Source organism: Strix uralensis, chromosome 5 (genome assembly GCF_047716275.1).
Source record: "Strix uralensis isolate ZFMK-TIS-50842 chromosome 5, bStrUra1, whole genome shotgun sequence".
NCBI lineage: Eukaryota > Metazoa > Chordata > Aves > Strigiformes > Strigidae > Strix > Strix uralensis.
In genome coordinates this window covers 34484006-34495528 of record NC_133976.1, presented here as the reverse complement: position 1 = coordinate 34495528, position 11523 = coordinate 34484006, and the positions used below count along the sequence as shown (strand labels likewise).

At 45.3% G+C, this 11523-nt stretch overlaps 1 protein-coding gene across 1 annotated transcript; it reads left to right on the top strand.

Moving 5' to 3' along the window:
- Positions 1-1394: 1394 nt before the first annotated feature.
- ARRDC5 (arrestin domain containing 5) lies at positions 1395-7192 on the top strand. The gene is made up of 3 exons (XM_074870240.1): positions 1395-1647; positions 5779-5953; positions 6733-7192. The coding sequence occupies exons 1-3, from the start codon at positions 1395-1397 to the stop codon at positions 7190-7192; spliced, it is 888 nt and encodes a 295-aa protein (XP_074726341.1).
- The last annotated feature ends 4331 nt before the right edge of the window (positions 7193-11523 follow it).

Sequence of the window (11523 nt, the reverse complement as noted above, 5' to 3'; positions counted from 1 at the left end):
CACATATATGTGGGTCAGAGCATGGCACACCTGTTTGGTCCAAGTGTCCAACAGCATTTCAGTTCTATCTCAGATCAGCCTTACAGTGTTTTGGGGTTTTTTTTGGAAGGAATATGTCTTTCCCCTTAATGCTATGATCAAGTTACAGCAGCTCCAGCTAGCTGGAATTGCTCTGATATGAGAAAGGTTAGCTCAGGACACAAAATGGGCTGAGTTTCATCTCAGTCCCTTGCCTTTAGCCATGTTCACTGGAGCCTCCTACATTACAATAAAATCTTGTCAATCACCCTGCATTGGTGAACGAGACCCTGCTGGGTTCAGCCAGACCTGCAGGACCTCGCGGCCCAGAGGGGTGGGTGATGTGGTGGCTGTTTTTCTGCCCTGCTGTCCTCAGATCTCACTGGCACTTGCTGTAGTCTTCTGGCCACTGCTTATGCTGGTGATATCAGCCACATCTACAACCCTCTGCTAGTAGTCTGTTGTTGGGGAGTTCGCACAGCCCCCTCTCGTTAGCATGCCCAGATAACAATGGCTAAAGTAGTAGTGAGGTGAGTGTGCACAGCAGGTGTGAACACAATACACAAAACTGTGCATTCTGGAAAGGTGATTAACCAAAACTGGTAACACCATGAGGAAAGTAGGAATGGTGAGACAACCATCAGCTGAATTAAACAGTAGGCAGGGGATTACCAGATTTATGAGGGTAGAAAGAGTCACCCTGGAAAGAAATCTCAAGGAAGTTTGAGAGGTTGTGACCAGGACAAGACCTGGAAGTAGGACAAGGGAAACATCAGCCACCAAAGCCAGGGCTGGTGCTGCCAGCAGCAGCCTACTGCTGCTGGGGGTGTGAGCAGCTTGCATGCAGCGAGCACGCTGACACTGATGGAGTCGGGGGGGCTTGTGGGGTGTGTTCTCACTGGTGGATGGATTAGTGTGTAGGGTGCACGCAGAGCACACACATCTCCCCAAGGAGAGGTGCATGAGTTGGGTAACCAGCACCCCAGAGGAGGGGGGTGCACCTAACCATGCATGCGTGTGTGCGTGCATGCTTAGAAGTTTTGGGGATTAGTCATGGAAAGGCTCTTAGAAATTTCTAGGTGTTTACCAATATTTGCTAAGTGTCTTGAATTGTGGTTTATCTGCTGTGTTGTTGATACTGATCCTAAATGTGTAGTTGAATGCTTACCAGTTAGTTAGGTGCTGCTAATAATCAGACAAATGTCTCCTATCCCCTCTGGCATAGCCTGGAGAGCTGAGCTGTCTCCCTGTGGGACACCCTGTGCCCATCTCTCATGCCATGACCTCACAAAGCCTGAAGTTCTCCATGGTTGAAGAAGACGACCTTGCAATCCAGCCTTTGGACCCCAGGAGCACTCAGCTTCTGCTCTTCCCCCATGTCAACAGTGAGAGAAATTAACCTGGTGCTGCCTGAGATTGAGGTGTATTTGGCCAGCTCCAGCATAGATGGCCAACTTGTTCTGAACCTCAGGAGTACTCTGGTGAACCCTGTTGTGAAGGTGGAACTTGTGGGAAGAGGTTTTCTGAGGTGGATTGAGGAGGATAATCCTGAACTGGACTACAACAATAGCATGGTTTACACTAACCAGGCTGTCTATGTCTCCAAAGATCAGACTTTTCACATAGAGGGTAAAACACTGGAACTAGGCACTAGGTTAACTGAACAGCATCTTAGTGTTGGGCTAGAGAAGGTGGGATCAGATTTTTTCAAGTGGGGAGGAAGTCTTCCTTTTGCCAGTGTCCATGCGCACTGTTTCCATCCCATGGCATACACCCTGTCACTACATCATATGGCAACCAGGGCTTTGCGATGATTGTGTTGCACAGAAAGCAGTATTTGAGAGTGTGAGCAGTCGCCCATGAGTTGGTGGCTATATCTGTAAAGTGAACATTTGTCGCATAGAAATCTATCATAACCTGTCTAGCAGCAGGTAGGAAAACTATAGTCACAAGCACATCATTGAAGTAGTACTTGGTCATCTAAAATGCTTGCCTTCAGTGTTCTTGTTGACTTACATGTCAGCAAATATCCACTGCGTATAAAGGCTTTGTTATATTTGCAACTATAGTAAAGGTATTATTAAGAGTTACTGCTGTATCTTTACAGAGAGACAAGAAAAAAGTGAGACATACACTGAAAACACCTGCAAAAGTGTGATTATTTCACTGAATCACAGAATCACAGAATTGTTGAGGTTGGAAGGGAACTCTGAAGGTCATCTAGTCCAACCCTCCCTGCTCAAGCAAGACCACCTAGAGCTGTTGCCCAGGACAATACCCAGATGGCTTTTCAATGTCTCAAAGGAAGGAGACTCCACAACCTCCCTTGGTAACCTGCTTCACAGTGAAAAATTGTTTTCTGATGTTCAGAGGGAAGCTCCTGGGTTTCAGTTTGTGCCCGTTGCCTCTTGTCTTGTCACTGAAAAGAGCTTGGCTCTATCTTCTTTGCACCTTCCCTTCAGATATTATACATCCCAACATGCACACACATAAATGCAGAGCTAATTATTAAAATGTACAGATTTATTAAAAAGAGTAAAGTCACTGGGATGTAATGACCACCTCAGACAGTGAATTATTCTAGGGGATACTTAAACAGAAGCCTCCTAGGAGGTGCACTCCCCTTTCTCAGCTCCTTTTTCTTAGGGTCTGTGGGGAATCCTGAAAATTTAGTCTACAAATCGTAGGTGGTTGCTGCCCTATATTAGTTTAGTACTGAACTTAGAGTGTGCCAATGTATGGAAATTGTGTTTCTGAGCTACAACCTGCAGCAGTCAGGCTTCATTTCCTCTCAGACTTGAAGGGTCTGTCTCACCCAAAGGTCATTTTCCACTTACACATGCATTAGACTGTTAGCCTTGATGTACCGCAGCGTGTCGATGCTTCCTGTAGGTTACCAGATGTTACAGCCCTGACGGAAAAGAGGGAGAAAGGCTGAGTGTTGGAAAAATTATTTTTGCCATTATAAGAACAAGTACCTGTAAAGCACCTCGGTTCTGGATCTTTTTGGCTGAAGTTCAAATTGGTGTTGCTTAAAGACACACTTGAATTCATATTCTGCCACCTACACAAATGTTTCTGTTTTCAAAAGAGCTGAGCACCCACATCCATCAAGACTGGCCAATGCAGTACAGTTTAATAACAGATTTTTAGTACTGCAGCTCAGTCTTTTTCCTCATTTTCCAGCATTGATTACATCCCTTAGAAGTGCTTTAACAAGTCCAAGAAAGCCATTTTAAAACATGAAAGGAGATACAGACCTGACCCTTCTTACCCTGAATACTCTGTAACCCCACTGCTGTTGGCATACAAGGAGTGTATGTTTGAACAGATTGCTGCCTGTGCCAGCTTTTGACACTCAGCTGCTAATACGCTCTTGATAACATGTTACTATCTGGTATTTGATCTTACCACATGCCCTACTTGGGTCACATGTAAGAAGTGTATATACATGGATCCAGGTGCCTGCTGGCATATTTCTTTTAACCCTGGTAAGCCCTGCCACTGCACAAGAAACTCAGTATTGTCCCTCTGTGAGATAAAGCCTGCTGGAGGAACTGACTCCTGGCAGTCATTGAATATGACTGGTAACACCTGTAGGATAATTAGATCCAGGAAAAAAAAAAAAAAAAAAAAAAAAAAAGAGTTTCAGTGCTACCAGGGATAACTATCCTCATCACCAGCAGAAACCCCCCAGTCTGAGCAAACCAGAGGCAGGAGCTCACACCACCATGGGCAGTTTGAAACTCTTCAAGCACTGCTATGCACTGTCAGTCACACCCCAGGAAATCCCTCGCGTCCTTCACAGAAAGGCCACCACTCAAGTCACTCCCACCAGTAGCCTCTTTGCACTTTCTCCACAGCTGCAGCCATCATCTCCCTTGCTGGGAAATACAAGATGGAACACTTTTTGAATTAGGTAACACAATAAACTATCTGGAATTGAGTTACTTTTTTCAGTGGGACCGAAGTTCCCAAGTTCTGCTGAAAACCAAGTGTGTGGTATCCCTGGGTGCCTCTGGAGAGCTAACTCTTGAGAGAACCCTCCCACCCCTGCAGCTGCTGGGAAACTTTCTCCAGTGGAATTAATTCTGTTGCATGGTTTCAGGAGAATAAGGGTTTTGGAGAAGGCAGGTGCTCCTGTGCAACAGGGCTCACATCCAGCAGCCATGGGAAGCAAGGTAAAGTGAGTGCACCTTCACTTCCAGGGTGAGTTCAGGGACATTGTTTAAGGCTGCTGTCCTTTTGAGTCTGAGGACCTGTGTGGAAAGTTAAGCACAGTTTAGCAAGTGGTCACAATTCAAAGAGGTCTCTTTAGAAGTGATGCAAAACAAGTCAGAGAAAGTGGGATTAAATCTGTACATAGAATGAAATAAGAATCTACAAACTTTTTTGCACCACAGGGCCTATTTCAGCCCTACACACAAAGTCAGGCTCTCAGGCCATACCTGCTGCAGGGATTAAGAAATCTGAACTCTTTCAGTAATTCCCCACACTGATGGGGCTGAGAAACAGACCACTCATGCCAGTGCCCAACTGCAGATCGTTCCAGGAGGTGAACACTGATTTCTTTCAAGATTAAATTGCAGATCTTCTCACAGTTCAAAGTCCTTCCTTCTACCAAAACAGGAACATTGCTAAAATAACTTAAAGACATCATGTGAGATAAGGCCCTGGGAATATCAGGTTTCTACAAACTGTCAGAATAAAGAACATGACTTTCTTATATTGCAGTTACCTAAGACGCTGGTGAATGTTAGTTTCCTCCCTTTCAGATTGTTTTAGGCTCTTTTTTTCTTCAGAGTTACAACTGTGATTGAAAATGCTGTTACTCCATCTGGTAAATCTCCCATGCTGTGAGGAAACAATGTCCAGGCTCTTCTGCCAACAAGAACATCCAGTTTAGATTATTAAAACTTGAGGCATCGCTGAATTAATCTGCAAAAGGATACAGTCAGCAGAACAAAATTCTATCGGTCTCACATCCCCTAATATTGCTGTTCAAAGTGAAGTTTTGGCACCATCTAATAGGAGGAAGGAAAGCTTAAGTCTGGATGATAAAGCTGCCAACAGATACATGTGTTTAAGAGAAATAGGTCTTTGATGGAGAAAAGAGTCTAGAGCTGGTCTTGTCTGGTCAGAAGGGGCCAAACCTATCCTTACGTAGGTGGAACAGTCTTTCATTACAGTCAGTGGGACCTCACCCACACAAAACTAAATTTGATTAAGAGGAAGTGGCACAGAAGCAAAGACATTAGAAGGAATGGATGGTAACTTTCCTGTCTCACAGCTGTGCAGAAAAGGTGTCAAATATTATTTTTATTGTGAGTGGAGTCTTTTGCACAGGTGAAAAAAAGTTTCAGATCATATGCACAGGTATTGTAGACAATGATAAGAGGAGTGAGAGGTATTACACCGCTTTACTCCCTCAAACCCTATTAGTGCTTATCTCCAAAGTTAAAAGCCTGTGGCACTCCATTTTGATAGGTGAAAATCCTAAACAGTTTGCAAGGAGCTGCAGGCTTGCTGACCTTGTGTTAAAATGAGGCAGATTAGAAGTTCTCAGTTCTGACTGGTAGGGGTCCATACATCCTGCTGTCCTGCAAAGTTCACCTCATACCATGCCTTTATGGCACTTTGGGTGCAATACCAGATGGTGAGAACACCTTGCATTCTGGGAGAAACATCAAGGTTACCGTAAGGTACAAAATCCTAAATGTTTAAAAGGCTTCTGATAGCAGCATGTTGTTTGACTTTCAGATATCTGTCTGGATTCTGGGGTCCACACCTTTGACTTCCACTTCAGCTTTCCTCCAAGTATTCCTTCCACATTCACCAGCAAAATTGGCTGCATCTCCTACTTTTTTCAAGGGACTTGCTGCAGCCACCAAATTGTCTTAGTTAAAGAGATGTTTACTGTTGCAAGGAACTGCTGGTGACCACAGAAGACATGTGAAAGACAAGGTAAGGGGAACAAGCTATCTGAGTTGGAGACACACAGACTTACCCTGTTCTCATGCAGAGCTGTAACTGCTTACTACTGAGTGTCCACAAACTTTTAGCTCTGAGCTTCCTCCTTTTAGCATTCAGATGACAATTCAGTATCTTCTGTCATCTTTGTCCTAGGGCTTGCACAAAGATGTATCTTTTCTAGCATACAAGTTGCATTGTAAGACTTCAAGAGTGACATACAGGAAGCGCTTTGAGATCCAGGATGAGGGAAAAAGGACGTTATTCTCTTGTTTTGAAGTCTAAGCCTTGGGCAAGCATCACCAAATAGGAGGTGCCTTTTTTGCTGAACTCTACCTAGACTGGGATAGTCCGTCAAAGGTCATCAATAGAGCCAGAACATGATGATTCTAACAAATTTGTGGCCTCCCTCTAAATTTGGGTATGGATAGCTAGATCTAGCTAAAACAATATTTACGTGTGCCCACATGAATTCTTTCCACAGATGCTCAGGAGAATTGTGATAATTCAGCCATATCATGTTTGGTGCAGCAAGAAAGACTGTCCTCTGAGTTAATGGTGGGGTTTGTAGGGAGAGTTGAGCAGCCTGTTGTGCATTAGGAGTTTGCGCATGTTAGGAGTTTGGGAATCACCTGGTATCCAGCAACAAGAACTCACCATGCTTTGCCTTTCTGCTCATCTTCTCCATGCAGGCCTCAGTGGTGTGGAAGCTAGAAAGGATGTAGTTTATTTCTGCTGCTTCAGCCATGGCTCTGTGATCCTTCGGATTTCCCTGGAGAAAGGCATATTTTGCCCTGGAGAAACCATTGTCCTCATGACAGATATTGCCAACAGGACATGCAAGTACATTAGAAAGGTTGTTTTTGATGTACACTGCATTGTCCTGTATCGTGGCTTCAGCAGCAGGGGAGAACAACACTACTTGGAAGACCAAAGCAAAGTGACAAGGTTGGAGTTCCAGACAGACATGGCTCCTTTTGAGGCCATGAGAGTTACTGGTGCTCTGGTTCTGCCAAAACCCATGCCTGTCACCAGCACTCTCATGGAAAATAAAATCATGGCATTCAGGTATGAGCTGGTAGGCACCTCTGACCTTTCTTGTACCACATCCACCATCATGGGCAGGGTGCCTATCACCATAGCAGCCACATCGGAGCATTTCTCTGTGGAGCAGAACACAACGACTCTGCATGAAATGAGGTGACATCTCAAAGGGGCTGAGTCTTCACAGAGACATTTCTGAGATTGACCCAGAAGCAATTGCCAGCAGATCCATGGAATAAAAGATTTTTCTGCATGCACACTAGCTGTATGCTTTCACAGGAGGAGCCTGCTTTTGCAGTAATGTGCCAGCAATTCCCAAAACAAGAAGGGTAAGTAGCCAAAGCCCAAGGTCAGGAAGGCACGTAAGGGGAGCCAATAATTCTGTTAAACTGACACCTGATAACTGGATAAGGAAGAGCAGGAGACTCAGCAGTGCCCCAGGCAGAGGGGATATTTTTCAGGTCCAAAGGATGGCTGTGCTCCTGTCCATGGGAAAACAGCTCCACGCAGAGCACACCCTCAGTGAGCGGGCGGGTGGTGTGGTGCTGGGGGGGGCTGGGACAGCAGGCAATCATCCTGCCATGCAGAGGGACCGGACAAGCTGCAAAAGCATCTGGTCCTGAGGACATGATGTGCGTGTAGCCCACACTGCAACCACGCGCACATGTGTGTCAGTGTGGGTGACCAGAAGGTTTTGGGGTTAGAAGGCTGTTTATAAACATTTGCTAGGTGTCTACTACTGTGGTTTATCTGCTGTATTGTTGGTGTCAAAACTGAATGTATAGTCCACTGATTGCTGGTCAGTTAGGTGTAGTTAATTGAATAAGTCACTGATCCTGATGTGATTTAAGCCATGTGAGCTGAGCAGCTTTGCCCTGCAGCAGGCTGCTGCTGTGGTTTGTCCCATTGGGTGCCACTCAGGGAGCACTGCCCTGCCCATGCCCCCTGCAGGCTGCCACGTGTCCCCAGGCTCTCCGGGGGGCATGGGCAGGACGGTTGGCCTCCATCACCCCTTGGCACAACCTCAATCCCACAGCAGGGCTCTTGCAGCAGTCATCTGGTGGGACTCACCTAACCGTGCAGCTGTGGCCTCGACTAACGCTTGCATGCAAGCAGAACCTCCTGTCCCACACTCCGGTGTCTCTACATTTTGTTCCACAGAAAGGACAGTGAGGAGTGGGGAAGATGAGCTGAAGACCAGTGGGTGCCCCTGGGTCACCTTCCTTACATTTGTTCCTATACCCAGCAGTCCTTATAGGACCAAGAAACCGCCATTCACCCCTGTGGCTTGGCCCCACTAAACACCTGCATGCATCTCAGTGTCCCCCACCTCCAGCTCACCCGCTGCGCTTTTGCACCATTGCCTTCTGACATGCTATTTTTGGCAAGAGCCAAAAGCCTTTCCTGGTCTCCAGACCAAAATAGCTGTTGCCAGACAGGCTGGGAGCAAAGGATCCATGTCAGCATCCTACTCCTGCAGAACTGAGGGCCCCATGCTGGGGGATGCTGCATCTCGCCCTTGCTGAAGTGTGCTGACACTGGCATGAGGCAGAGTTTTCACAGGTGAAATGCACAGGAAAAAGAAACTGTGCCTCATAAAGTAATGGGATAGAAGACGCAGAGTGCAGCTTTGCTCCACCTTCTTGCCCCATCACCAGACTAGGGCAGAGGCATGGGGTGATGTCACCTCTCCTGGTGACAGGTCCTCGCTGTTGGGAGAGACATCTCGCTGCTCTGCAACCAGGCCCCCTGCTCACAGAGAGCCCTGGCTTTCTCCTCCCACTCATGGGGACTGCTTAGAAATAATATTACACCGACCAACTTCAATTTACAGCAGCAGCAGATCTGTTAGTGGTGACTTCCCATATGCTTTCAGCAGAAAATTGCCAGGCAGCCACAGCCCAGGGTTTTGCATGTCCACAGCTATCTCCATAGCTTCCCAGGTGCGTGGCCAGTGCCATGTGGCACGACACATCGAGGGAATGCAGCGTTTCTCCCATCGCCTGCCTTTCACCATACCCAATGTGTGCACAGGTTGACCTTGATTGACAAAACACCCCATCCTGGCTGTGCACAGGCTGAGACATAGCACAGCACTTGCCATGTTCTGCTGCTCACATGTGCTCTCACCGGGCTAATGTTTCCCCTCATCTTGTCCCTAAAAATAATATTTATCACACTGACACTGGCAGGGCCCTTTCACATCTCAGACAGGACTGTGTATCAGGATGCTATGTGCAGAATCCCATTACAAATAGATTGTTGTTTTACAGGTCTCCTTGTTTCATCATTCAAGCAAAAATTAATGCATTCACAACATACATGACAGGAACAGAATATTTTTCACTGCTTGTCTTTTGAAATTCCAGCCCTGATTCTCAGTGATACTTGATACAGCTGGAGGAAAAACACAACCCCATATAAATTTTGAAGCTGCCATCACATAAACACTGGCGGTCTTTGCATTTACTATGAAAAGGATTTTAACTACTTCTTTTTTGCAAAATATCATTTGCAAAGAAACAATATGATGTCAACATTTGGGGGGATAAAAGAGCAGCTTTGTAACTTCTTTGCATGTTACTCACTGGATCTGAAGCACTGTTGAAGTCTGTTTTCCAGACTCACAATGTCTAAACCCAGACTGAGATCAGCAAACTCCGGAAGGCAGTTGAGAAAGAAGTGAGCTATTTCCACTTCTCATTACGGTCACCCTGCAGGCATTTTCATGGCAGGAGAAGATGGGTGTCTGATGCTAGCAAAACTGTCTTCTGATGTCAAAAACTTCATTTCTCCAGATGGAATATATGCCAGGGTGAAATAGGTCTAATCCTGTTCCTGGGATGTTTTACGCCGTGTGTGTGTGTGTGTGTGAATCTCATGAAGAAAAGAAAACATTTGACAGCAACAAATTTGAAAAGCCAAAGTCCTAATAAAATAGACAAGCAGTGGGATACCTGACTTCTGGGAACTTGGGCAAGTGATTTCATGTCAGCATTTTAATTACTTTCTACTTTTGCATGTCTTTTTTATTGCAAATTCTTCAAGCAGTTCCTCTCCAATCTTTTTAGTCTTATTTGTGTAAGGCGCTTACATGCTACTGTGATATAAATAGTAACAAGAGCAATACGATGAGTAGGTAGTTTGAGTAAAGTACATCTTTCCAGCAGACAACAGAAGATGGAGCAGAGAAGTCTCTAGGAAAGGTCTTGTCAACTGTCTGGTTCACTTCTCCAAAGAGATGGTGGATATTTTTGTGATGTAAAGTTGGATTCATCAAAACATCAGGAGGGACATTTGGGCTATCTATGTTTATTCCTTCATGTGCCTTTTGCAAGGCACTAAAATACATGCAAATGTACTAGATGCCTTTGAAGTCTAGTCAGACCAGTATTACACCGTGTCTTTGTAACACCCTTCAGAACAACAGGGCTAACTGTTCAGGTGCAGTGACCTGAGATAGCCATAGAGCTCACACGGACCTGAGCTTGTACCTTTGGGTGGCCCTGCACAGGTTGGTTGGTAACTAAGGACCCGTCACTGTGCTCCCTTACGTGATATAGGCATTGCCTGGGCTTGAAGACTAAAAAACCCCCACTCTTTCAGGTGCAACAGCACACATTTGCACATATTTCCATGGGGTTTTCATTAAATATGACACATTAAGCCTACCCGTAGTCGATAGGTTCAACAAATAATTATATTTGCCCTTGTAGGCAGACTTGCTGTGAAAATGGAGCAGCAGGTTACTGTCAACTTCTGCCGCATCTGCTCTAGCTGTTTTTATATAAATAACAAACTCTTCAGACCTTGGAATCAATATACTTTTCTTCTTTTTGAATGAATGATGCCTTAAGTCTCTCCAGGACCCTGTAGGAAAGAGTTTGATCTTTGCCCTCTTTGGGTTTATTTCTGAGCAGTAGCTTTGCTGTGGAGCTGGTGGGACTTGTGCAGGTCAGAAGTGATGGAAGGGGTGGAAAGAAAGTAAAGAGATGGCACACACGATGGGAAAATGGCTATATTGTCTGCTCACAATTTAATTTTAACCTTGCAAAGATTTTGGAAAATGTTCCGGTTTTGTATAGTTTCATGAGGCAAAAATAGAAATTTTTTCTCTTTCTAGTAACCATGGAAACATAGAAACAACAATTACTGGAAATTATCTGTACTTGTGGGATCAGGTTCATGTTATCGCTGGCTGACATAGAAGCAGCCATACGTGCATCCTCAGCAGTGTTACCTGGCAAGGCTGCCACAGTCAACAGGGAATGAACCTCACAAAGGTCCTCAAACATCTGGAGCAGCTGGAAGTGCTGCAGTTCTGGAATATATAACTTTAGCTACTGTTGGCTCAAGCTATACCTGCTCTCAGCAAATGATTTTATGAACAATTAAATACTGAAACTGTGACCATGTCTGAGTATGTGTTTCGTAGTCCAAAAGACAGTAGCCACCAGCACATCAACTCCCTTTATGTCCTCTTAAATCTCT